The sequence below is a fragment of the Equus asinus genome, chromosome 4 (assembly GCF_041296235.1).
Source record: "Equus asinus isolate D_3611 breed Donkey chromosome 4, EquAss-T2T_v2, whole genome shotgun sequence".
Lineage (NCBI taxonomy): Eukaryota > Metazoa > Chordata > Mammalia > Perissodactyla > Equidae > Equus > Equus asinus.
This window is the reverse complement of record NC_091793.1, coordinates 22,583,937-22,610,905: the sequence shown is the minus strand read 5'-3', so window position 1 is coordinate 22,610,905 and position 26,969 is coordinate 22,583,937. Positions and strand designations below refer to the sequence as shown.

Here is a 26,969-nt window from a genome sequence, read left to right as displayed (position 1 = left end):
ATGTCAACCTCAACGCGGTTGGAGAAGCTTCGCATAAATTATTCCGATAAGGTGTGGGGCGGGGGCACGCATATATTATGCAAATAAGGCGGGAGGGAGGGGCGGCCGGCTACGAATTAGCCTAAGTTATTAAAGATGGCGGCGGAGCGGAGTCGCTCCCCGATGGACTCGCCGGTCCCGGCCTCGATGTTCGCCCCCGAGCCCAGCTCCCCGGGGGCGGCCCGGGCCGCGGCGGCCGCCGCCCGGCTACACGGCGGCTTCGACTCGGACTGCAGCGAGGACGGCGAAGCGCTCAACGGCGAGCCGGAGCTGGACCTCACCAGTAAGGTAGGCCCGGGCGCCGGCGGCGGCGCCGAGGGACGCGGCGCCAAGCGGAGCGGGAGGGCGGCCGGCCGGCTCCGGGGGACGGCGGGGGCGGGGGTGAGCCGCCCACCTGCCGGGGCGGGCCGCGAAGGGGGGCTCCCGGGCGACGGGCGGCCGCCGCACCGCGTCCTCCCTCGGCGGCGCCGACCTGGCCGCCCGCCCCCCGCCGGCCGGCTCCCGCCGAGATCCCAGCCCTCGGCTCCGCCACGTGGAACAGGAGCCCCGACGCCGGCGGCGCCGCCTGCCCCGAGCCCGAGCGTGGCCCTCTCCCTGGACTGGCCCCTGCAGGCGGCCGAGCGTCGGAGGAGGCTCGGGCAGGGGGCGCGCAGGCGGGAGGGTCAGGTAGTCCGAGGGGGCGCGGGGCAGCCGCGTCCCTCCTGGTGTCGGGAAGGGAAACAGCAAGTCGTCGCTCCGTCGGGGAGAAGGTTGTCTGAGGAATGTCTGGGGATTTACAAATCCACCCAAAACAGAAGTGGAAGGTGGCATGACCCATAATCTCGCCATCCTGGGGGCGGAGCCTCGTCTCGTATGAATGGAATAAAAACGTTTTAAATCGTGTCTTCTGAGAAGGTAGGCAGGAATTAAAGGCTCGCCTTCTGGTTGCCGTTTTGGGGATAAAAAAGTAAGTATAAGATGTGACTGGTGTTTTGAAGGCGCTTAACGTTGCTAAAGGAAAGTTAGAACTCGGTTCCCTTTCCTGTCCTGCCACTTAAAAAGGCTCTGTGACCTTGGAAAAGTTTCCTAACCTCTCAGTTCTCCAGCTACATCATTTTTTAAATGCCGATGCCTGTTAAAATGAGAATCGTATGTAAGACACCTACTATAGTGCCTGATACAGACTACTCAGTAAATGTTTGATGTGAATCGAATAAACTGGTAATTCCCTTTGCAGGTTAAATAGCAGCAGATGGAAGAGAGAACCCCAGTGCCGCCTCCCACTTGTTGAATAGTTACAATAGAGATATTTAACAAGCTTTGAAAACGTTTGTGACTTTTCACAGTCTTTGGTGGCAAAATTGCGTGAAACTTGGCCCAAACTTGGGAGGACTTTCCCTGCGACCTAAGCAGCCACGTTTCAGCCGCTCTCTCTCCCTCCAGTCTCAGCTGAGCACTGAGAAGCCACACTGGGCTTATCACAGTGGTCCTATCTGGTGCTTCTCATGTCGTAATGAGCACAGCCGAGCTTGGAGAGGGACAGTCTGGGGAAGTGTGTGAGGCAGTGTGACATGCTGCAGAAGACCCACACAGCACCCAGGTTATAAGTACAGGCTCTGATGAGTCAACTCAGGAAATTTTACAAGATGCGCTTGACTCAAAAGCAGACCAGGTGGATGTCAGTTCATGGTCAAGCTGCTGAAGAAATCTGAAAACTCAGGGAAATTGCAGGGCAGAGTTGCAAAGACAGTAGTATCTTCATTTCCTGACCAGCTTCTTTAGTGTCCTAGGATAGGGAAGTGTTACTTCATCACATGGCCCACGGAGTCATCCTCACTGTTTAAAGCTGAGAAGCTGTATGAGAATAAACATCGATGATACTGAAGAGAAAAACTGACTATGCGGAGGGAGAGAAGGGATGGGTTGAACAGATTGATTCCTGAGGCAAAGATTAGAAGCTGCAAGTTTATCCACTTGCTACATGAAATGTGGGGACCTCAGGGTCTGTCCGAGAGCTTCCGATGGGAGGATCAATTAGTGAGCTGTGGTGGCGAGTTTCATCCAAGGTCTTTTTAGCAATGATTGGGTGAAGAAACTGTAATTGCCGCTTACTGAGCTGTGGACTAGATGCTTTCCATGTTATCTTATTCTGGCTTTACAGCGGCCTGAGGATGCACGTTGTATTTTATGGATTAAAAAACCGAGACTTGAAGAGGTTAGGCATCTTGTCCAAGGTCACATGTGAGTGGTTAGAGAATGGGATCTGACAATGCCTGTTGGTAAATGGCCTCCCCAAATAAGTGTTGCTATTTTAATGTTATTGGCAGAAATTTGCAAAATGATGGTGCTCATCCCCATCTTAGTGGTCATGGTGTTTTGTTGAAGATGAGTCTTGCAGCAGTTTTTACTGCCGATTCTTAAATAATTAAGATCACACAGGCAAGGTGGAACATATTTCTTTCGTTATTGTGGGAACCGTTGGCTTTGGGTGGAGGACATGGCAGTTATGAGATCTACGTCCTGTGAATTGCAAGCTGCAGGTGGAAGCCCTTGGCATGTAGGTGTGAAGCACTGCTCATCAGTTTCTGCCCACAATGCCAAATTCCAATCATTGTGGGTCCTGCCCCTCCTGTTAAGCAGCAGGAAGCAGGCTGTTCACACCCTCTTTTCTGTGGGTTGTGGTTCAGACATACTTGTTTAGTACATTGTTTAAGGCTTTGGGCTCAAAGGCTGTTTAAGGAGAGGCAGAGAGGGCATAAGGGGGCTGTGTAGCTATTTTAGACTAGGGTGCGATGGGGTTCAGTCAGGATCTTTGGTCAGGCTGTTGGTCTGCTTTGGCTGTGGTGCTCTTCTAGTAAGTGTGGTCCTAAGGCTGTTGGTTTCTCTTCTAGCTGGTTCTAGTGAGCCCTACATCAGAGCAGTATGACAGCCTCCTTCGGCAGATGTGGGAGAGGATGGACGAGGGATGCGGAGAGACCATATATGTCATTGGGCAGGGATCAGGTGAGCATAGTTTTCCTTTCACTTTATTTTTAAAAAATTATTTAGAGCACATTTTCCCTCTTTTATCAACTTTCCCTGTTCCTGTGTCTCAGTCGCAGTGATTCTTTAGCGTCTGCAGAACTGTTTGGGAGGACGTAAAAGTACAAAGTGAGAATGTCAGTTCCCACCTTAGTGTCATAATGTGCCTGACTTTAAGGGTTCGCTTTCCAAGCGGCTTTACAGATGCTTCTTTTCTCCCTCCAGTACTCTGCATTTGCATAAAGGGAAATGAAAGACAGAGCAAGGAGCCTTCTTGTCCAAGGTGACAGAGCAGGTCACAGTCGGGTCTAGAATTAGGCGGTCTCTGGGCAGCTCTAGGCCCTCCTCTTCAAGCCGGCTTTACACATCCCGTCGCTACTTACTGTCCGTTTAGCAGAGAACCTCTATGATTCTCGGTGTCAGCAAGAAAAGGACACTCAGAATTCCTCTCTTCAGCAAGGCTGCCTCGCCCCGGACCACACTGACCAGTGTGAGTAGCAGTGATAACAGAGGTCCTCCTTTCTCCCTGTGAGATCCCGTCAGACATGGAGCCTTGTTACCGTTCTGGAAGGGACTTGTTATTGTCCTCCAACCCGCTTATTCCATTGTAGTGGAGCCCCCCTCTTTTAGAGGAAGCCAGCCCCCGTGACAGAATCCCAGATTACATCCTGAGCTTTTTTTATCTGGTTGTTCCTAGTTTATACCTTCAATATAAAGCCTCCTTACCTTCATCTTCATTATGACATTATCTTTGCTGAAATGTCAGCTGGGCTTGTTAACGATTATGAATTTAGCCTGTACCAGAACTTGCCTCTGTCATCTTTGCAGGAAGACCCAATAGGCATCAATACATCATTAAAGAAACAGTTCTCTTTGCTGAATGTAGGCTTTGTAAAGGCAGGTAATAATTCTTTTGCAGTCCGAGTTTAAGATGGAGGAAATCTCAAAATCGTTCTTTAACTCTTTGACACATATCTATTAAGTATCTTCTAAGGACTTGATACCGTTGCAAAGCACTTTTGGATACTTAAAATCTGGTCTCTGTCCCAGGGAAGACAGATGGCTTATACACAGATAACCTCAGTAGAGAATAGTGTTTGCAAATGCTGCAAGAGTACACAAGGAAGAAGGGTTTCATCTCCAAATACTGCTGTCCCCTGCTTTGAAATGTCTCTCATATCTGTCCGTTCCTTTCCATCTTTGCTGCTCCCTCCCCAGTTTCAGGTCTTATCAACTTAAAGAAGGCATGGTCAGAGAGATAGGCAAACCAAGAGGTTGCATGTCAGGAAAGGGAAGGAGTTGGTCAGCATTGTCAAATGCTACAGAGACAGCAAGGAGAGAGTCAGGTTTAGAATAAGCCATTCTTTTTAGTGACTAGGGCATCATTGGTAGCCTTTTGGAAGCTTTTGTTCAGGTGCACATCTGGCCTGCTGTAGTAAGATGAACCAGTCAAAGGTCACCTCATGCTTGTAGAACCACATCTAGATCAGTTTTGATGAGTGTTAGGACTGTGCCTTGAAGATCCAGATTCTTAAGACTCCCTTCTCCCCCTTTATGCTTTAATGTGGACTCTTAGTGAATTTTGTCACACCTTGGCAACTCGCAACTAATTAACCCTTCCATGACAACGCGTAGGAAGACATCAGACATTCATTAACGCATCTACACACCCAGGCATTATCTTTGCGTCTCCCTATTGGGTACCATTAGATTCATAGTGACTCCTTCCTGCAGGAAGTCATCTGTAAGGAATTCTTTAGAGGTGGAGAGAGATCGTAACTAGTTAAACAAATTGAACGTCAAACAAGACTAAACCAGATGCAAGGCCCCCAGGGATCAGCTTCATAACTGACTTCCTGGGTGTGCTTGGTGCTTCACCTCTGTTTATTGCTTCCATCCTCTGTAAAATGGGCATAATGACATCCTTCCCCATCCTACCTCAGAGACATTTTGTCTGGGTAAATTAGACACGAAAAAATTCTAAGCAGTGCAGAGGAATGTGCTCTTTAAGTATACATTCTTAATTTGAGATTAATGTTGTAAAAGAAGGCAATATGGCCTAGTAGTTCAGGATCTGGAGCGTGATAGGTCTGAGTTTGCCTACTGGCTCTTTTCCTTGTCTTAAAATGGGGATAGTAAGAGCATCCATCCCATGGTGTCGTGGTACGCACTATATAAATGTTAGCCGGTATTAGTGGTTGCAGTAGTAATTTTTTTTTAATTTTTATTGAGCTTATGATAGTTTACAACCTTGTGAAATTTCAGTTGTACATTATCGTTTGTCAGTCTTGTTGTAGGTGCTGCATTAGTAATTTTTTAAGGGATCCAGGTTATGGTTGATTTACCATGAGATTTCTTTCAAAAAGAACCTTGCTCATTCCTCAAATACTAAGTCATGACTTTCTAAGAGCCAAGTGCTGTGTTAAAGTTCAGGGAACATAGGAGGAGTGTTAAGTTGTGTGGAGAGTCAGGGAGGGCTTCAAAGCCTTTCCAAGGGAGGAGGTGCTGCTTGAATTACATTTAAAAGATGAGTAGGAGTTTTCCAGGTAAATGAGGCAGTCGTGAGTGAGCAGAGAAAGCCGCACGCACAAAGGCACAGAGGCGTTGGTGATTGTGGAGTATTTGGTGGACTGGAAGGGATTCAGTAAAATGGGAGTTTAGAGTGTGAGCCCGGGAGTGTTGGGAGGGGAGGCTGGACAGGTAGGCAGGGCCCAGATCTTGAGGCTCTTTGAATGCCGTGCCAAAGAGTTTAGACTTTTATCCTAAAAGTGTGGGGAGCCTTTGCAGTGCGTCGAGCAGGAGCGTGCATACAGGAAAGGCAAGTCAGATGGCGGGACGGAGATCTGTCTGATTAGGTTCCTGCGCAGCTGAACGTGTGGACTTTAGTGATTGGACCTCCTTGGTCTTGTTTCCACTCTGACAGCGTGAGGAATGCATTGCATGCTGGAGACGGGTAATGTGACTGGGGGCATTTTCTGGAAGCCCTCGATGGATTCGGTGACAGTGGTGATTGCCCCTGGTGCGGAACAGGACGTAAAAGCATTGCTTTTCGTTGTACCAGAAGCGGGAAAGGTTGGATAGAATTTGGGGGTCTGGCAAGAATGGCAGGGTTAGCAAGCTTTCTCTTAGGAACACTTCCCACAAGCCCTTCTCTAACCCAGAAGATTTCCAGAGCTCAGTTGGCCATGAGTTTAGAAGCTCCTCAGCCCAACTGCTCCCACTTTGTTCATTTGTTTTGCATTTTACAGACATTTGAGGACTTGACATAGGAAAGGCACCCCTCGTGGGCCATCCAGGAAATGTTTGCGATATGGTCCCTGTCCTCAAGATGCTTATGTTTAGTGGAGGAAGGTGTGCATCCAAAACACTATTCCACAAGGTGTGCTGTGTGGTAAATGACATAGGGGAGCAGAGTGGGGATGGTTTTGACAGGTGGAGATGCACTGATGGGTTTTCTAGGATGAGAAATACATGAGCAAAGATGTAGAGCTGGAAAAGTGCAGAGAACATGGGATGGTGACTGGGCCACTTGCACTGGGACAAAACTTAGAAGGGGAGAAGGAGGAGGGGGTTTGGAATAAATGGGGGTGGCCTTTAAGGAATTGGAACTGAATGTTGCTGGGCCTGCGGAGCCCTTCCAAGGCTTTGACTCGGAAGTGACGACGTCAGAGCTATGCTTTGTTTAGGAGCTTAAACTTGTGTGTCTATGCACGATGGCCAGGAGGGAGTAGAAACTGGATTTGCTAAGACCAGTTAGGGGTCTGTCTTGGTGATTCAGGTAGAATAAGGGCCTGAATCAGGCTGGTGGCGTTGGATTGGCAAAAAGAGCAGGGACAAGGAAAGAAGGGCGAGATATACAGCTAGAGTCAGCAGGACTGGAGTGATGAGTGTTAAGCTTGGGTGACTGGAGGGATGATGTTGTCATTACAAATAAGGAAGGTAAGAGGAAGAACTGGTCTGGCTTTAAGAGGAGCCCTTGCCAGAGGAAAAAGCTCTCGGTTTAGAATCAGAAGACCAAGCTCACAGAGCCCCTCTGCTCCCGACCAGCTCTGAGACCTCTTAAATGGGAACAGTAATGCCTACCTCGTAGGGTTGCAGTTAGGGCTAAAATGCTTTATTAATGGTGTTAGTTTTTGTGCTGTTGTTTAAAAAGCGGGTGAGGTGGTTGAGTTTGGACATTGGGCTTCTAGGAGTTGTCCCGCAAGCAATTGGAAGTTCAGTGTAGAGCTCTGGGAAGAGGACAGTGCTAGAAATGAATGCTTTTGTAGTTTTCAAAATGACAGTTGAAGCCATAGAATGAGGTGGCCAAGGGGAATGCTTAGAGAACAGGAAAGAGGGCCACCGACTGACTAGTTGAAGAGACTGGCATTTAAGGGACAGGAGCAGGAAGACCTAGCAGAGGAGAGCGAGGAGGAACCAGAGGGCGGGGGGGTGAATCAGGAGGGTTCAGGCAGTAGGCAAGCAGGGTGGGAGGGTAGTCATTCAAGAAGCAAAGGGATGGTGGCCAGCAGTGTGGGGTACCGTAAGGGTCAAGAAAAGGGCATTGGATGAGTGGTTAGAAGGCCATTGATGACTTGAAAGCTAGTTTCTTCCACAGTAGTCAGATCAGAGTGAGTAGGTGGGGAGGAAATACAGCCAACAAGTGTCGCTTACTTTTGAGATGCTTAGAGGAGATGGTGGCTCGGTAGATAAGCAGAAGCAAGGGAAGAGGGGGGTGGGTTTCCTTTTCGTAGTTTCAGAATGACTTGAGTTTGTTTGGAAGGGGAGAGATGGAGGCGGGTGAGAGACGGTGCTGCTAGGTCTTTGGAGGGGGTAAAGGAGAAGAGTTTGGGCAGCCTCTGGGGGAGGATCCTAGGGAAGGAGCAGGGGTGCTCTCGGAGATGGAGCAGCTGGAGGAAAAGCTGGGGGAGTTATTGTAGGAATTAAATCCGACACCACGGGGAAGGCACCTGATGGGATTATTGTACAGTAGGCGCTCAGTAAATGATTGCTTGGCTGGTCTGCCCTTCTGCTTGACTCACTTCCTCATCCTGAGCTCAGACTCGTTTTTCCAGCCACGTGCTGGACATTTCACCTTAGCCACCTCAGTTAAAAATCTATCCCTAAAATCATTTTTAAATTCTCTCCCCATTTTACTTTGTCTCCTGTCCTCATTATCTTTTACCTGGATTATTAGAATTACTTCCTAGCTGTGCTCCCTTTTCTGGTCTTTCGCTTGCCAGTGCATACTTTCTGTTGCTGTCCAAGAGATCTTTCTAACCCACAGCAATCTGATCATGTTACTCCCCTGTGGAACCCCCAAGGCTTCCCACTGCCCAGTACATAATGTGATTTGCTGCTGTCTGTCTGCTTAACCACTTCCACATCTCGTGGTCTCCCATCGCTTGATAGCCTGCTCCCCAACACACCTAGCTGCTTACTGGTCCCTGAATGCGCCATGTTCTGCCATGTTCCCTGCTTTGCTCCTCTGCTAGATGTCTTTCCTCCTTTCTCTGTGGGCCCGTTCTTCACGCTTGGAGACCCAGCTTGGAGTGAGCGCCCTGCAAATTGTCCTCTGCCTCCCCAGGCAATGCTAGCTGCTTCCGCTTATGTTCTCTTTGTGTGACTCTGTAGTATAGCACTCAAGCTGTATTGCAATTAATTAATTTCCTGTCTGTTTCTCCTGCTGGGCTGTGAGCTTGCTAAGTGTACCTTTATTCCCAGTACCCAGCATGAGGCTTAGCATAAAACCTGAGAGAGTCTCAGTGATTACTGTTGAATGAATTAATGAATGCCCTGCTTGATGGGGAAGCCCATGCCCTATTGTTTGTTAACTCTCTGTGTGCCCAAGTTTTTGACCTGTCAGGTAGAGAGAGCCATTTTTTCCTCCGGTGTCCTGGGTGTGGCCTTCGTTAGGGATGGTTGACTGGCTGGCTTGTTGGCAGGCTGATGTCTGGGCTCTTGTCACCAGATGGGACTGAGTACGGGCTGAGTGAAGCTGACATGGAGGCCTCCTACGCCACAGTGAAGAGCATGGCTGAACAGATTGAGGCCGATGTCATCCTCCTGCGGGAACGTCAAGAAGCTGGGGGCCGTGTGCGTGATTACCTGGTCCGGAAACGAGTAGGAGACAATGACTTCCTGGAGGTCAGGTGAGGAGGGCTCAGAACCGTTCAGGGGTCCCCTGCAGCATGACCTTGGGGTCTGGGGCTTCACAGAGAATGGTGATTGAGCCTTTGACACCTGGTATGTCAGCTTCACCCCTTCCCTTCCTAAGGCATGGAAATAGTATCCAGAGACATGACAGCTCCATTCTTTATTTCTGCACGTCCCCATCCCTAAATATTTCCGTTTGGGAAGAGTGGGAGGGAGGCCAGCCATACATTCTGTGAGCTGCATTTGCTTTCCCATCAGCCAGTAAGGCTAAAAACCAGGGTAACGGAGGAGAGCGTTTTGTGCCTCTCTTGGCTTTGGGGCTCCTGTCTGGCAGCTTTGGGGAAGCTAGTGGAAGTTAAGGAAGAAAGCCACTGTGGTGGGAACCTAGTTCCTCCTGAACAACTGTTTCTCCTCCCTGGATACAGCTCCAGGAACATTCCCAATGTGCTCATCCATGAACGGGAGGAGCAGTGAGCCGGAGAGGCTCAGGGGCGGGCCTGTCCTTACAGATCCACTTACTGGGGTTTGCTCACCCACCCACCAACTCTCACACGGATGTATGGGTTCCTCTACATGCAGGGTAGCAGTAGTGGGCAACGTGGATGCCGGCAAAAGCACGCTTCTGGGGGTCCTGACACACGGGGAGCTGGACAATGGCCGAGGCTTTGCCCGCCAGAAACTCTTCCGCCACAAGCATGAAATTGAATCTGGTCGCACCAGCAGTGTGGGCAACGACATTCTGGGCTTTGACAGCGAAGGCAATGTGGTGAACAAGCCAGACAGCCACGGTGGCAGCCTGGAGTGGACAAAGATTTGTGAGAAATCCACTAAGGTGATTACTTTCATCGACTTGGCTGGCCATGAGAAGTATCTGAAGACCACTGTCTTTGGCATGACGGGCCATTTGCCCGACTTCTGCATGCTCATGGTGAGTGTGAGGCGCCCCTGAGAAGGAGGCTTCGGCTGGGCTCTTGGGAGTGTGGTGACGTGCAAGTGTGTGAAATTGTTCTGAGACACAGGCATGTTGTTTTGGGCTTTGACACTGGGTAAGGATGACAGGTTTTGCAGGGGCGCCCAGGGCTCTGAGTGTTACATTTACAGTCTTCTCAAGGTTAGGCCAGGAAGGGATCCTCTAAATAAAAGCCAAGATGCCACTGGCAGACTTCGCTTACTGTTCAGAGAAGCGTAGAGGAGGGTTTCTTCTGCGGCTTACTACCTTCAGAAATGTTTTCTCCTGGGTTTGGGCTACTCTGAGGAGATGATAGCACCAGGTGGCACCCTCAGAGATGGGGAGGGCTGGGGAAGACCTGGAGGAGAGCACAGACAGTAATCACGAGGGGCCTGAGAGTGTCAGCCAGTCCCAGGTACTCACTCAGAGGCTCTTGCTTGTCTGGCACTGTGAGGACACGGCAGTGAACGGGGGCCGTCTCGGCTCCCGCTGAGCTTACAGTCTAGTGGGAACAGATTTTTTTTTTCCTTTTTCTCCCCAAAGCCCCCCGGTACATAGTTGTATATTCTTAGTTGTGGGTCCTTCTAGTTGTGGCATGTGGGACGCCGCCTCAGTGTGGTTTGATGAGCAGTGCCATATCCGCGCCCAGGATTCGAACCGACGAAACCCTGGGCTGCCTGCAGCGGAGCGCGCGAACTTAACCACCCGGCTATGGGGCCAGCCCCTAGTGGGAACAGATTTTTAAGCAGCTCATCGTGTTGATGAACTGAAAAGAAAGGGGAGTAGAGGTTCTGCATCGGATCTTGTTGGTAAGCTTACATTTGGGTCCCTTTGATCTTCCTCCCTGGATGGACAGTGGAGTCCTAGAGGCCCTCACCCTTGGTCACAACTGCACAGCTTTCACGGAGAGCGAGCAAGTGAGCACGTTTTCCTTTGGCAAGTCCTTCTCAAAGCCCTTCCCCGTTTCCCAGTCCCTCCAGCTGTCTGTATTAATAAGTGTAGTAAACACAAGCATCTGTTCAGAGCAGACTTGATCAAGTTGCCCCACAAACACAGGTTCTCAGGCAAATTCTCCCCAAACTGGAGAGTAAAGAGAGGCAGAACATATGTATCAACACTCTTGTTGGCTCTCTGCCCAAGGTTCTTGGGATCTCAGCATGGTTTCATCTCCCATATCTTCGAGCATTGCAAAGGGCCGCTGCCGACCTTGACTGGGCTCAGGAAAGCTGCTCTCCAAGAAGGGGTGTCAGTGGAAGGTCCATGGGCATATTTGGGGGATTTGTTGGGTTGATATTAAGAAGGATATAGAAACCAGTTTAAAATGAGCATTTTTCTAACTGAGCTACAGTGCAAGGACAGTTAATGGAAATATCTGTACTCCGGAGGAAATATTATGTATTATCTGACTTTTAGGCCATGATCCAAATATTGAAAATTTCTGTAGAAAACAAAAACAAAGAAATACTTTGTTATTGTTCCATGGCAATCAATTTCTAGGGAAAAAAGTCTTTAAAATGTATAGACAACAAAGCAATAGAGCTCTGTCTCATCCAGGTTGGGAAAAATAAAAGCAAACCAAAGCTGGGTAGGAGGGTGGCTGGAGGGAAGGGAGAGAGGTAGGGGGAGGGAGTGGAGGTATCTCGGTGCAGGCAAAAGGGAGCACAGGCCTGGAACGGCTGTGTCAGAGGGCTGGCGGCTCACCTGTGGCCCGAGGATCAAATGAGAGCATCCCTTGAAAACACTCTGGAATGTATAAAGCACTTTGTAAATATGTCATGGCAATTTTAATTTTAATTTTCTTCTGTTTTAGTAAGTAGCACATTCATATGGTACAAAAATAAAAAGGTACCCAAGAGCCCATGGTGAAAAGTCTCCTTTCCTCCTCTGTCCATTTTCCTCCCAGAGGCAACCAGTATTTTCAGTTTCTTATGTATCCTCCAGAGATATTTTGTAGTCATGCCAGCAAAAGTATATATATTCTCTCCCTTCAATTTCAAACGTTCAGAGAAGTTGAAAGAATAGTACACACCCACCGCTCGGATTCAGCCGTCATTAACATTTTGCCATGTTCATCTGTGTGTATGATGGATGCCTATGTGTATCATTTTTTCCTTGGTTTTTTGGCTGAGTCATTTGAAAGTGGATTGTTGACATTGTGACTCTTCACCCCTAAAAACTTTAGCACACTCCTAAAAGTAGAAACTGTCTCCTACTGTGATTGCAACCAGGAAGATGCACACGAGTGCCCTAATACCATCCAATATCTAGTCTGTTCATGTTTATATTCTGTCAGATATCCCCACATGTCTTACAGATGCTTTCTTTCAAACAGTGATCCAGTCACCACTCTTTATGGTAGCATGCTTTATGTACTTTGCTTTTTTTCCTTAAAAATATATCTTAGAGATTATCCTATATCAGTAGATAAGAGTTTCCTCTTTCTTTTATATGACACACTTGTGCATGTGCTGTCATTTATTTAACCAGCCTTGATGGTGATATTTAAAAACATTTACAGGCATGCGCCACGTAATGACGTTTCCAGTCAATGACAGACCATGTATATGACGGTGATCCCATAAGTTGTAATGGATCTGAAAAAGTCCTGTCACCTGGTGACATCATAGCCATCATAGAGTCATAGTGCAACACATTACTCACATGTTTGTGGCAGTGCTGGTGCAAACAAACCTTCTGTGCTACCAGTCATATAAAAGTATAGGCATGCCGTTATGATACTTGGTAATGATAACGAATGACTATGTTATTGGTTTATGTATTTACTATTCTATACTTTTTATTGTGATTTTAGAGTGTATTCTTTCTACTTATAAAAAAGTTTACTGTAAAAGAGTATGCCATGTTACACTGGCAGCAGCCTCATACGTCTCATGTTTACCACATCTCTAGATTGCATTGTTTTCTCTTGCTTTATTTAATCTCATGTTGTTTTGTTCATCACAGCCCCTAAGCGTGCAAAATGCACTGCCACCGTTGCCAGTGAGGTCATGTCGAGTGATTGATCTGGAAACAAAAATAAAAGTGATTAAGGACTACAAAGGTGGAAAATCAGTGATGGTTATTGCTCGCCAGTGAGGCATGTCCCCTTCCACCATAGCTATGATCTTGAAGAAGAAAGTGACAGAAGCTGTTAAAGGATTTGCTTGATTGAAGGCAACGAGACTAACAAAAATTTGGGAAGGGCCTATATCAGACATGGAGGAACTTCTAATGACCTGGATTGAAGACCAGACCCAGAAGCATCTCCCTCCCCGCACTGTGACCGTCTGGCCAAAGTAAAAAGCTTGTTTGCAATGTTGAAAGAAAAGGGTGGACCTGGCTGTGGTGTTGAATTTACTGCTAGCTCTGGGTGGTTTAAACGATTCAAGAATCATTATTCATTACATAATGTGAAAGTGAGGAGTGAGTCTGCAAGTGCTGATATGAAGGCAGCTAAGGAATTTTTGGGAATTCTAGATAAGCCGCTTGTGCAGGAAGATTACTTGCCAGAGCAAATATGGTTCAATATGGTTGCGACCTCCCTGTTTTGGAAAGATTGCTTGAAAGGACTTTCATCCCTAAGGAGGCCAAGTCAGTGCCAGGTTTCAGGTTTTAGTGACAAGATAACAGTCTTGCTTGGGGGGGAATGTTGCAGGCTACACGTTGAAGCCCTTTGTGATCTGGCACAGTGAGAACTCCAGCACTTTCAAGCATATCAATAAGCACACACTTCCAGTGCACTACAGGAGCAATAAGAAGTCATGGATGACCCAGCTCCTCTTCCGGGGTGCCCTCCTGAATTGCTATGCCAGCGAAATGGAGCAGTACTGATTGGAGAATAACATACCTTTCAAGATTTTGCTTATTGTTAGTAATGCTCCCAGACATCCTCCTTTTATTGGTGATCTTCATCCCAATATCAGAGTGGTGTTTCTGCCTCCAAACACCACCTCTTTGATCCAACCAATGGATCAAGGGGAGTGATAGCAGTTTTAAGGCCTACCACCTGAGGATGACCTTTGCCTAGGTTATTGCTGTAACTGAGGACGACACTGATGCAATTCTGGAAACATTACAACATCTATGATTGCATCAAGAACTTTGCTTGGGGGGCCGGCTCCATGGCCAAGTGATTAAGTTCACGCACTCTGCTTCGGCGGCCCAGGGTTTCGCTGGTTCAGATCCTGGGTACGGACATGGTACCGCTCATCAGGCCACGCTGAGGCGGCATCCCACATGCCACAACTAGAAGGACCCACAACTAAAATATACAACTATGTACTGGGGGGCTTTGGGGAGAAAAAGGGGAAAAAAAAATAAAATAAAATCTTTAAAAGAACTTTGCTTGAGCTTGGGGTAATGTTACCAAGGAGTATATGAGTGGCTTCTGGAAGAAGACACTCAAGAGGTGTGTCCATGACTTCAAAGGGTTTACCAAGGATGAAGAGGTTGCAAAAACCAACAAGGCTGTGGTGGAGATGGCAAACAACTTTACCTGGGTGTGCATGGGGATGACATCGAGGAGCTCCTAGAGGTGGGTCCTGAGGAACTGACTACTGGGGAGTTGTTGGAAGTGGAACAGGAACGCAGAGCTGAAGAAGAGGCAAGAGAAAGGAAACTGCAGGGGAAGAAAAAGAAGAAGAACCCCCAAGAACATTCACAGCGAAGGGTTAGCAGGAGCTTCCGCAGACCTCAGCAAGCTCCTTAAGAAGTTTGAAAATATGGACCGCAACATTGACAGGTTTTTATTAATAGAGAAGAATGTTCATGGTACGTTATCTGCTTACAAGCAAATCTATGATGAAAAAAAGAAGCAAACAAGGAAGCCACCATGGACATACTTCTGAAAAGAGTGACACCTCCTCAGGAAGAGCCTCAGGCAGGTCCTTCAGGAGGTGTTCTGGAAGAAGGCGTTGTTATCACAGGAGACGACAGCTCCATGTGTGTTAGTGCCCCTGAGGACCTTCCAGTGGGACAAGGTGTGGAGGTGGAAGACAGTGATATTGATGATCCTGACCCTGTGTGGGCCTAGGCTAATGTGTATGTTTCTGTCCTAGTTTTTAACAGAAAAGTTTAAAAAGTAAAAGATTTTAAATTTTAAAAATAGAAAAAAGCTTATAGAATAAGGATATAAAGAAAAAATATTTCTGTATAGCTGTACAACGTGTTTGTGTTTTAAGGGTTAGGGTTAGAAGAAGAAGAGTCAAAAAGTTACGGAAGAGTCAAAAAGTTAAAAAAATTAAAAAGTTTATAAAGTAAAAAAGTGACAGTAAGCTAAGGTTAATTTATTATTGAAGGAAGGAAAGCATTTTTAGTAAATGTAGCGTAGCCTGAGTGTAGTGTTGATAACGTCTGCGGTCGTGTCCGGCAGTGCCCCAGCCTTCACGTTCACTCGCCACTCTCACTGACGCCCCAGAGCACCTTCCAGGCCTGCAGCTCCCTCCGTGGTCAGTGCCCTGTACGGGTGCGCCGTTTTATCTTTTGTGCTGTATTTGTACTGAACCTCTTCGATGTTTAGATGCACAAATACTTACCCTTGTGTTACGGTCGCCTGCAGCGTTCAGTACAGTAGCAGCTGTGCAGTGTGCAGCCAAGGAGCGCTAGGCTAAGCCATAGAGCCTCGGTGCGGAGTAGGCTGTGCCATCGAGGTTTGTGTAAGCGCACTCTATGGTGTTCATACAACCACGAAATTGCCTCCTGACGCGTTTCTCAGAACGTATCCCCGCCGTTACGTGATGCATGACTGTTGTTGTGGGAAGGAATAGTAGCAGTAATAACTGCTGCCATTGCTTAACACCTAATTCATGCTGGTTGTGTGCTGGACCTTTGACATATGTTATGGCATTTAAACCTCGAGTGACCCTCTAAAGCAGATATTAGCCCCCCATTTTATACAGGGGGAAACTGGGAGCCAGGGATATTAACCTGAATCTACTGTGATGACTCTAGACATCTGTTTTCCCAGACTGCCTAAGTTTGTCTTTTGCATTGTTTCTAAGTCCCCTCAGATTTTTCTAGCCCACATCATTGAATCAGAGGTTAAAGCAATCTGTGCCCAATCCGGCTTTCATCTCACCCATTTTGATCCTGGCCTGAGACTTGTGCCCCTGTGTCCTGTTCTGACGGGCCTCAGAGATGGGAGCTCGCCCTTACCCTAGGCTTCTGCGAGCCCCTGTACCTGCCCAGCTGCACCCTCTGTCTCTTGTCCTGACAGTTCTTTCTGTGTTGGGGCAGGTGGGCAGCAATGCTGGCATTGTGGGGATGACTAAGGAGCACCTGGGCTTGGCGTTGGCACTCAATGTGCCTGTCTTTGTGGTGGTCACCAAGATTGACATGTGTCCTGCCAACATCCTGCAAGGTAAGTGAAGCCTTCAGCTGGCAGCACTCTCTCTATTTGGGACAGTCACCCTGTGTGCCTCCTTGGTGGTCTGCTGCCAGGGCTTCAGCCCAGAGTCGTCCTCTGCTTCTTTGGTGCTCAGACCTTGGCCTGAATTTCCATCACCCCAGAATCTTCTGCTTCCTCCCTTGTTTGGCTCTTGGTCTGAGTACAGCCTAGAATTACCTGCTCTTTGTTCCTTCTGGTTCCACATCCTTGAGGTCCCTAACTTGGCAGCTCTCTTCAGATGGCCTTAGGCAGGAGTTGGATTTTACTGCCTAAGCTGGATGTGTGTGGGGACCTTTGGGCAGAGGGTCTGATTACCTTTTAGCACCAAAGGCTTCAAAACAGGGTTACAGGACTAGGCCTCCCTGCATTTCTCCCTCACTGTTTCAGATGGTAGAAGACACGTGGAGAGGTGTCCTTCTGGAGGGCCTCATAAGGGCTTCTGCAGGTGTCTAAATGTGCTAGAGATCCTATTGTCAGACGAAGTTTTCTCCAGGAAGCAGAGCATTCTGGGAAGAACGTAGTCCTTCTTGTGGACCCCCAAGTCACTTGCTTACAGGCTGTGGGTCTGCTAGAGACTCTGGAGGAATCTGACAGGTTTCATACTCATCACCTTAGCAGACAGGCCCCCTCTGTGTTCTCTTTCTACTCTAACAAGCACACATCCACCCAAAGTTTTGATCTTCCTTTTTGCTTCTCCAGGCGTTGTGGCATTTAACACTGGTCCGGCTTTTTTTTTTTTTTTTTTTTGAGGAAGATTAGCCCTGAGCTAACATCTGCTGCCAATCCTCCTCTTTTTGCTGAGGAAGACTGGCCCTGAGCTAACATCCCTGCCCATCTTCCTCTATTTTATATGTGGGACGCCTACCACAGCATGGCGTGCCAAGCGGTGCCATGTCCACCCCCGGGATCCGAACCAGCAAACCCCAGGCTGCTGAAGCGGAATGTGTGAACTTAACCACTGCACCACCAGGCCGGCCCCAACGCTGGTCCATCTTATGTCTCCTGCTTGTATCCGTAATGAGTGGACTTGTCTTGCCCTGGAAACCTGCCCAAAGAGAAGGCTGTGTCCCCCTAATTCTGTTCCCTTTCACCTTTTAAGAAACCCTGAAGCTGTTACAGCGCCTGCTGAAGTCACCAGGCTGCCGGAAGATCCCTGTGCTGGTGCAGAGCAAGGACGATGTGATTGTCACGGCCTCCAACTTCAGTTCTGAGAGGTAGTGGGGGTGTGAGTGTTTACTTCCGGGCAGGCACAGCGATTGGATGAAATAGAAGATTCCAGTCTCAGCTCAGGGCCTCCCAAGTGGCAGTGTTGCCAGGGGCTGCATAGGGTGACCTGGATTTTGAGGAGCTGGCCTCACCGAGGTTGGAATCCCAGCTGAGGCTTCAGTCCTTATCTGTGAAATGGGAATAACCTCACCTTCCTCATAGGGCTCTCGTGAGTGTTGGAAATGATGTATGGAAAGCACTTAGTGCTGTGTCTGGTTGCTGTGTGATAGATACACAGCCATTTTTATAACTGTTGTTAGTAATTTTCTTATAATGTTTCTCAGAAGCTCTCTAATCAAGATCAGGTTTGGCATTTACTCGTTAGGTATTCTTTGATTCCATATTTATTGGATGTTTGTTCTGTGCCAGGCTCTTCATCTAGGCATTGAGGGTTCAGTTGGCTTGGGCATAGTCCTTGTCCTCAAGGTGGGTAGCTCCTTGGTCAGTTACTCTCTTAATAATAGTGAACTTTGTTAAATCTGTTCCTTCTCCCAGAGTTTTGGGGCTGCTTAGGAGCCATCTGCCTCCTGGCTTGGTCTAGAGTGCAGGACCCAGAGCAGCCTGGCATTTTGGCCTGTGGCTCTGCCCTGACACTGTCTTCGGGACCACCAGTTGGCCAGCAGATGGGGGTCTGCTTCAGCCGGCTCCATTTCACGTCATTCACGTTGTCCGGTGCCTGTTCTGTGCAGGCGCTATTCACTGAACGGTGGGGAATATATCATTCTGATCTCGAGGAGTTTGATTAACCCTGGATAGGAGATACAGAGACCAGTGAGATAACTGAGGAAAACCAGACATAGTTACAGGTAACAGAGACACAAGAAGTTCCTTTAGAGCTCGAAGGAATCGAGAGTGCCCGTCTGGGAAAGGCTTCCTGGAAGAAGCAGCATTGGAGATGGGCTCCGAAGGATGAGAGGAGTTGGTAGTTGGACAAGAGGGAAGGAATTCAGGCAGGAGGATCAGAGTGAACAAATAGACATGAGGGCCAAAAGTACCAAGCTTTTAGGAGAAGGCAAGCTTCTCTGGTCTGGCTAGTATAGGAATTTGAGAGAAATAAACCTGCGGAGATGTGGGGAGGAAGGATCCAGGCTATCTCCTCGGCAGCGGAAGGCGGTTACGGATTTTAAGCAAGCTTGTGTGCTTTAGGAGGAAGAGGCTCCCATTAGCTCCTGAAGTAGAGCACTGGTGGAGGGACAGGAGGGGACAGATTTCAAAGACAAAACTGAGGAAGAGAAGAAGGCCTTGGAGCGGGTGTGGCTAGGAGTTGCTAGGTCAGGGCAGGGGGTAGAGTCCTGGGACGCAACGGAGGGGGCCAGTGGGGCCCTTGGAGCAGCGGCTGGTCCAGGAGCCCTCCTGCTTCCCCCGCCCTGGGTCAGGCAGGAGCTGGCCACCCGAGCACCCTTCTTCCTTTCTCTTCACTCTCCACTTAGGATGTGCCCGATATTCCAGATCTCCAACGTTACAGGCGAGAACCTAGATCTGCTGAAGATGTTCCTCAACCTCCTCTCTCCCCGCACCAGCTACCGGGAGGAAGAGCCTGCTGAGTTTCAGATTGATGACACCTACTCTGTCCCGGTGAGTGGCTTCTGGTGGACTGGGCAGGGCGGGAGGCTGGGTGGGTCCTCCTTACAGGAGTGTTGGGGCAAGTGTGTGGTGGGGAGGGCCCAAGTGGGGATGGACTTACTGGGCCAGGGTCTTCTCTGCAGGGTGTGGGGACAGTGGTGTCGGGCACAACACTGAGGGGCCTGATCAAGCTGAATGACACGCTGCTGCTGGGCCCAGACCCCCTGGGTAACTTCCTGTCCATTGCTGTAAAGTCGATCCATCGCAAGCGAATGCCTGTCAAGGAGGTGCGGGGCGGGCAGACGGCCTCCTTCGCGCTAAAGAAGGTGAGTGTTGATGACACCAAAAACGCCCCTGAGGCTCTGCATTTTGCTAGACTCTGTGCCATCTCCAGTCCTCGTGGCTGCTCTGTAAGGCGGGGATAACTGACCTCACTTTGACAGATGAGGAAACTGAGCCTCAGAGAGCACAAGTGACTTGCCCAGGAGCGCGCAGCTAGTAAGTGCTAGAGCCAGGACTTGAACCCAGGCCTGCCTGCCTCTAAGCTCTGTTCCTCCCCCTACTGCCAGCAGGGTGCCCTGAGCTCAGTGGTGAGGTCCGATAGGTGCCTCCCTGCAGCGCAGAGGGTCCTTCTGCATAGGCCGTTGGAGTCCATGCCGAATCCTCTTCCTGCTCAGCCTTCTGTCCCTGAGGATTGGGATGAGTGCTAGCTCTGGGGTCACTTACCTTCCCCGCCAACCAGATTAACCAACAAAATGGGGCTTTCTTTATTCCTGCCAACAGTCGCATCATGCTCGCCCTGTTCTTTCTACCTGAATGCGTGCCTGCCTTTGCCCTCTCACCACCCACTTAACTCTTACCTGTCCTTTGAGGCCCGGCTGAAATGCCACTTGCTGCACAAAGCCTTTCGTGACTCCCACCAGCACTGTTCAGGCTTCCACATAGCAGTAACGTCTGCATCGTACTGTTGCCCCAGAAGGCCTCTGGTCCAGTGCAGTGACACGGCAGGGCCGAGTTGGGGTAGTCCCCATTCCCAGAAGAACAGCTCGTCCTCCGGGACCAGGGGGTCAACCAGAAGGCCTCAGTGACCCTGAGGTCTGGGATTCCTTCTTTCTTTAGATCAAGCGCTCGTCCATCCGGAAGGGCATGGTGATGGTTTCCCCACGCTTGAATCCCCAAGCATCCTGGGAGTTTGAGGCCGAGATCCTCGTCCTCCACCACCCCACCACTATTAGCCCACGCTACCAGGCCATGGGTAAGTGTCTAAGGGTGCTACCAGCCCAGGAGGGCCCCTGCTCTAGCTCCCTCTAGAAAGTGCTCCAGCAACCTGAAGTTTGAGCTCCAGCCAAGAGGCAGGTGTCTGTCCTGTGCAGTCAAGCCGTCCCCTCTGTCCACCCATGAGCTGAGGTGTTTGTTCAGTCCTGTGAACACTAACTGAGTGCTGGCTCTGCAGGGCTCTGCAGACCCAGACCTGCCCTAAGAGCCTCACCCTCAGTCCTTCAGCAACATCTGCTGAATGCTGCTGTGCTGGGCGGTGGGGCTGAGGTGCTGGGACAAAGACGGGGTGGGCAAGGGCCTCCCCTCAAGAAGCCTCCAGTCCAGGGAAGGCACACATGCAGACACAGGGCCCTGTATTAAGGAGCGTGGGCCCAGGGACGGGGGCATCTAACTGGAGGAAAAGGTGGGAGAGTACGAGGCAGGATCAGATCCAGGGGCAGGCCGCCAGCTTACTCGGCCACACTCGGCCTCCCTGAGGTCTGCAGCCTGCTACAGCTCAAGAGTATTTCGTGCTTTCACTCACTGCCTCCCCTCCCCTGAGGGCACTGGGCAGCTCAGGCCTGTCCTGACCTCCTGGGTCCCTTGGCAGTGCACTGTGGCAGCATCAGGCAGACAGCCACCATTCTGAGCATGGACAAGGACTGTCTGCGCACTGGGGACAAGGCCACTGTGCACTTCCGCTTCATCAAGACCCCTGAGTACCTGCACATAGACCAGCGGCTGGTGTTCCGGGAAGGCCGCACCAAGGCTGTGGGCACCATCACCAAGGTATGGCCGGGCAGGCCTCCTTGCCTGCCCCCAGGGGACACCGGGGCCACTCCAGTTCTAAACCATGAGCAGAACAGGCTCTTCTTGAGAAATCCTGTGGACTCTTCCCTAACTGCCAGGGGCAGAGGCACTAGTCCCTGCCTCGGGAGAGCTGGAACAGCACGTCCCTCCTGGGTGGCAGCTCTTAAGATTTGTTATAGCCACACTCCAAATATTTCTAGGTACTGAGGTCTTCACTTGGGCTCTTTGGGAGGCCTGAAGTTAAAACTTGCCCCAGCCTCTTGTTGCAGAGGGAGCAGGACCCTCGGGCTGGAGATGCGCTTGATGCTCTGTGGAGTTTCAGCCAGCTTAGCAAGTTCATCTCACCAGGCTCTGGCAGACTGGACCCTGGCCTGGGAGCTGGGCTGAGTGGGAGACGGCCGAGGTTCACAGACCATCTGTGGGAAGAGCACCTAGGGCAGGGAACAGGACGGAGTCCTTCTGGGCTGGGCTGAAGCAGTTGCGATGTCAGCCCAGGCCGTGGCAGTCCTGGGACACAGTGGAGATGAGAACATCTCTTCACCCACTGCCCCTGTCATGGCCCTCCTGCCATCTGCCCTGCCCAGGAGCAGCCAGGTGGGGGAGTTCCTGAGAGAGAGGGTGGGGGCGGGGGAGCGGGCAGCTGAGCTGAGGTCCCTGCCTGCAGCTCTGGCCTCAGCCTCACCCCCTTGGCTCCTGCAGCTTCTCCAGACCACCAACAACTCCCCAATGAACTCCAAGCCCCAGCAGATTAAGATGCAATCGACAAAAAAGGGCCCCCTGACCAAACGAGAAGATGGGGGCTCGGCTGGAGGGCCAGCAGTAGGGGCACCTCCGCCTGGAGACGAAGCCTGCTCTCTAGGAGCTGCACAGCCAGCTACGTCCAGCAGTCTCCAGCCACAGGTGAGCGCGCGTCCCGGGCTGGTCCTGGGCCCCTGGCTGAGGGTGCGGCCATTACTCTAGTGGGTAGAGGTGACAAGTAGGAGAGCCTCAGGCAGCCTTCACTCACTGCCACGTCTGTTCATAGATAGAAGGTGTTTCCCACAGCTCCTGGCACATAAGTGCTATCTAAGTGTGAGCTATTTGTCTCTTAAGGCAGTGTTTTTTAATCTTTGAGATGTGGCCTACATAAAATCAATTTAATTGGTACTGCTTATTAGCATTTCCTTTTAATCAAATAGACTAGAAAAATGTCATCTTCCCTTTCCTAGTCAGAGTAAGTATTGTGTGTGTGTGTGAGTGTGAGAGTGACGCGTTTGTGCTGCCATCCAAACGGTTTGAGAGACGCTGCCTTAGAGGGTCCTCCTGTGCCTCCTTCCTGACATGGCACCTCTGGAGGGGTAGGTGGCCTTGGGCCCTGTGTCACTGTGGCTCTCAATCAGCATCTCCTACCTGCTCTCTCCTGGCACGCCCTCACCTCCCTCCTTCCGGAGTCTGTCTCTCTCCGCCTCCTCTGCTCTCTTTCCTGCATTGAGCCATTCCTCTGGCTCATTCATTCCCTTTCTCTGTCCACCTATTAGTGGTGGCAGATGTTGGTTTCTGTTCTCTTTGTGCTTCTCTGAATGGCTCCCTCTCATGCCGTTATCACATGTAACCCACCCATTCAGGAGGAAGGGAGGGTGGGCCAGCTCCATCTGACAGAGAGGAATTGCCAGGCTCTGGGTCACATCAGAGATGACCACTCAGGGTAGGCTGGGACCACATTAGCTCGTCTCCTGCCGCCTCTTCCCACTGCCCCAGCCCCTCTGCTGTCTTGTCCTGCTCCAATGGGCCACTGCTTCTCAAGCTGCTTCTTTCTCTGTTTCAGCCCAAGCCCAGCAGTGGCGGCCGGCGACGGGGGGGCCAGCGTCATAAGGTGAAGTCCCAGGGGGCCTGCGTGACCCCTGGCAGCGGCTGCTGAATCTACCCCAGGCCCACCCCGTCCACCCAAAGGATCCTCGTACTCTGGCCACTGCTCCACCAGATGGGCCAGAGCAGCTCTGACCACCACTCACCCTCCCCCAGGCCACAGCCGGAGCCTCATCATTCCCTCACCCCCGTTTTCCAGGGGGGTTGTAATTTATAAGCTGAGGAAGGTGGCCAGACTTCTGGAGGACTGACCATCTCCCACCCTCTTCCCTGCCTTCTTCCTCACCCCTGTTTTTTGTACATCTGGGCCCTTAGTTTTTATTCTTTTTATTATATATCTATCTCTCTACTGTGTGTGTGCATGTGTGCGCGTGCGTGTGCGTGTGTGTTGCAGGAGTGCGGCTGGTCAGGGTCCTGGCAGTCTCTCTTTTTCTCTTCCCTGGCCGCCTGCCCGTTCATCCGCGTGTCTCTGCAAGAACCTTCAGGGGCTGTCAGGAGCTGAAGGCGCCCTCCTTCCCTGGGTTCTCTCCTCTGTGCCCGGAGCTCCTCCATGGAGCCAGACGCCGGCCTGAGGGGCTTCTGGGTGTAAGTGTCTGCTGCTGCCAGAGCAGGGAGCCCTCCGGCGATGTGGGGACTTTAACAGGTGGAGAGTGGTGGCTTCCTCTTTTCTCTGTCTCCCTCTTTTTCTCCTTAAACCCCAGAACAGGTAATGCCAAAAGCTCTTAAGTTGTAACCTGTAGATGTGTGGAGGGGAGAGGCGATTGGATTGTAGGACCCTCCCCGCCCCTAACTCTGACCCTTGCCACTGACCCAAAGATGGATGGTGGCTTTGCTTTCCCCTTGGAGACAATCCTGTGCTTGCCTGGCTGGCCAGGGTGATGGCTGCTGTGCCGATCTGCCGGGCTGGAGGCTCTCTCCTTGCCCAGGAGCCACCTCCTGCTTGGACTTTGACTCTGAATCTTGTTGGGCCTCGGCGCTTAGCCTGCTCAGGTTGTGCTCACTAGCGCCTCCCATTGGTTGGGGTACGGGGTGTTCCTCTGAGCCAGGCCAGGCACCCCTCCTTCCCCACCACACCCCTGCCACGTCGCCCCAACATGGCTGCTACAGGAGCACAACAGTGAAGGGCCTGAGCCCCAGGTTTGGACACCCCGATTGGGGTGTGGGGAGGCAGGCAGGGCAGAGTGAAAAAGACTCTTCCAGGCCCAGCACAGAGCAGTCAGATCTCTGGAATAATCACTGCCTGGGTGGCGGTGGGTTTCCCAGGCCAGAGATGGCAGTGGGGCTCTGAGCCAGCCTTGTCCGAGCTGTGGACTGAAGCCCCAGTTTAGGGTGAACTGATGGGCGGAGACGTGTTCCTTCTCTCGCCGGGCAGTCACCCAGCTAGCTGGGTCCCTCCCCAGCCTTGCCGCCCCCTTCCCTGTTCCTCCTGCTTCCAGGCTGCTGGTTCCTCTCCAACCCTCCTTCCAGTTACTTCTAGTTACCACTAACCTGTGGCCATGGACTGACCAGACCAGCACACAAAATAAAAGTTTGTTTGAAGTTGACAGTGTCACGTTCCCTGCCCAGCCCCTCCACGTGGAGGTGCTGCCACGGGGAACACTCACTCTGCCTGCCCCAGAGCCCCAGGCTGCAGAGCAGGGCAGGGCTGGGAGGAGCCCAGCTTCTCCTGTCAGGCAGACGTGGCTTGAAAACCCAGGCTCCTCCACCAGCGTTGACACAGGACAAGTTGCCAACCTTCTCTGAACTGTTTCCTCATCTACAGCAAGAGGTGAATGCTTACGTCAGGGTTGTTGTGAGGATTCAGTGAGCGAGTGTCTCTGAGGCCCTGACGTGGTGCCCAGCATGTGGGAGGTGCCAGTGGACGGTCAGCACACTGCTTACCACTCACACTTGCTCCCAGGTCTGTAGTAGAGGCCACAAGCTGGGGGACAGGCTGGAAAGGAGAAATGTGGCATTGACACCTCTCTGCTGTGTGGCTGGGGCTGAGCCAGGTGTCTCACTCACTTCATGTACTTTGACATTCGCAGCTGCCATCTGCGAGGGAGGTGGTGTTAGTTCCGTTAGTTAAGGAAACAAGCTCAGAGGAGCAGTGCCGCCAGCAGGCGTGTTCGTTCCCGCACCAGCCCTCGCACCAGCCATTCCCGGTCAGCCACTCCAGCATGTCCTTTGGCCCCTGCCTGTTTCCCGGTTGCTTTTTGACTCTGGTTCTGCTTCCAGGGGCTCCAGTGTTGAGCAGCTCCCTGCTGTCTGTCCCCTTGGCGGTGCTTTGGAATTTGTCTTTCCACAGGACTTGGCCATGGTGGAACCTCAGAGCATTTTGTTTGAATTCTTTTGCCCCTGTGAGCGTAACCACTTTTCTTACATTTGGAAGCTGCGGCCTCCATTCTGGCCTCTGCCTCAGACACTCAGGAGGTCGGTCTGGATCTCTGTGGTCACCACACCTACTAGCAGGGGCTGACTGAGTATAGCATTTTACTGTTGTTAACAGGGACTACGAAGGTCCCCTGTGGGTCTCAGCTCCACCAACTATCCATTTGGAACAAACACCAGCCCTTTTATAGTTGATGAAGAATAAAGCTGTTAATCGATCCTCTCACGGCAAATCCTGACCGTTCTGTACGTGCAGCTAGCGTTTGTGGTGTCTTTAGTTCAGTCAGACCACTCTTCTGGCTTACTGGCCCACCTGGCACAGGAGAAGGCAACAGGAACGTGCCATGGGGCAGGGGGAGGCCCAGGTGTGACTGGGGTCATGGGAGCTACCACAGAGAAGACGGTGTGAGGGTTGAGGGGCCAGTAGGATTAGGACGTGTGCAGACGGGCAGAAGGTATGTGCCTGGCCCAGAGGGCACGAGCAGGGGCACTGAGCCTGGACAGCGTGTGGCAAGTTCCAGGGACTCGTTTATTGGTGTTTGGGGATGTCTCCTTTGTTGAAAAATGGTGCTAGATGCAGAGCAGGTGTTGAGTGAAATAGGGGTGAGTGGAGTGAGGATTGTGGGGGGCGAGCCGTGGGACTAGCTCTGTCCCTGGACTTAGAGCTGAGGGGTTGAGGATCTGGCCCAAAGCCTCAGGCTGGATTTGCACTCCCCCTGCCTGCCTCTCCTGTGGCATCCCTAAACCCCTCCCTCCTGACCTGTTCTTCCTATATTTTCTTGGCTGAGACGGGGCCCCGCTGTGGGCCAGGTGTCGGTCAGGACAAGAGGCCTCGTTTGGGAGTCCAGCTGGGGAACCGCCCCTGGCTCTTGAAGCAGCTCATTGGAGGCACTGGATCTGAGGGGAGATTTGTGGGGAAGGGCCGGGACCTGCAGGACCTGAGCTGGCAGATTCTGGCTCCTCAGGGGACCCACCCCTTGTCCTGTCCCAGTACAGGGACCAGGGGCGAATGTGTAACTCCCATGGAGGAGGATGGTCAGTAGTGAAGTGGGTAACTTTCTGCTCAGATGGCACAGAGAGAGACGCGAGAAAAGCCTCCTGCTTTATCACATGTCAGTGACGGCCCATAAAGCCACCTCCCTTCTTCCTCCTGCCTGCCCTCGGGCCCAGCAGCACTGGCGCAGGGCCTGCCGCAGGCCCCATCCCTCATCATGGCAGGGGTTTAGCTGAGAGGCTTGGGTTTCTCAAGTTTTAGAGTAAGTCTTCGGAGCATTGTTTTGGCTCAGAATTCAGTCTCTCATTTTCCCAAGAGCAGATTCCCCATGTGATGGCCAGATAAAAACCCCACAC

General features: G+C 51.1%; 1 protein-coding gene across 3 annotated transcripts; it reads left to right on the top strand.

Annotated features, from left to right (window-relative positions):
- Positions 1 to 36: 36 nt before the first annotated feature.
- On the top strand, positions 37 to 25,843 carry GTPBP1 (GTP binding protein 1). 3 transcript variants are annotated; one of them, XM_014851294.3, is made up of 12 exons: positions 37 to 327; positions 2,910 to 3,021; positions 8,990 to 9,170; positions 9,754 to 10,102; positions 16,358 to 16,481; positions 17,608 to 17,722; positions 19,205 to 19,349; positions 19,481 to 19,663; positions 20,457 to 20,592; positions 21,205 to 21,383; positions 22,104 to 22,304; positions 23,209 to 25,843. In XM_014851294.3, exons 1-12 carry the CDS (start codon positions 136 to 138, stop codon positions 23,299 to 23,301), a joined length of 2,010 nt encoding a protein of 669 aa, XP_014706780.1. In that variant the 5' UTR covers positions 37 to 135; the 3' UTR covers positions 23,302 to 25,843. The 3 variants fall into 3 exon arrangements, with proteins under 3 accessions (XP_014706780.1, XP_070362972.1, XP_070362971.1); XM_070506870.1 differs by having other exon boundaries at positions 188 to 327; positions 8,964 to 9,170; XM_070506871.1 differs by lacking the exon at positions 2,910 to 3,021 and having other exon boundaries at positions 114 to 327.
- The last annotated feature ends 1,126 nt before the right edge of the window (positions 25,844 to 26,969 follow it).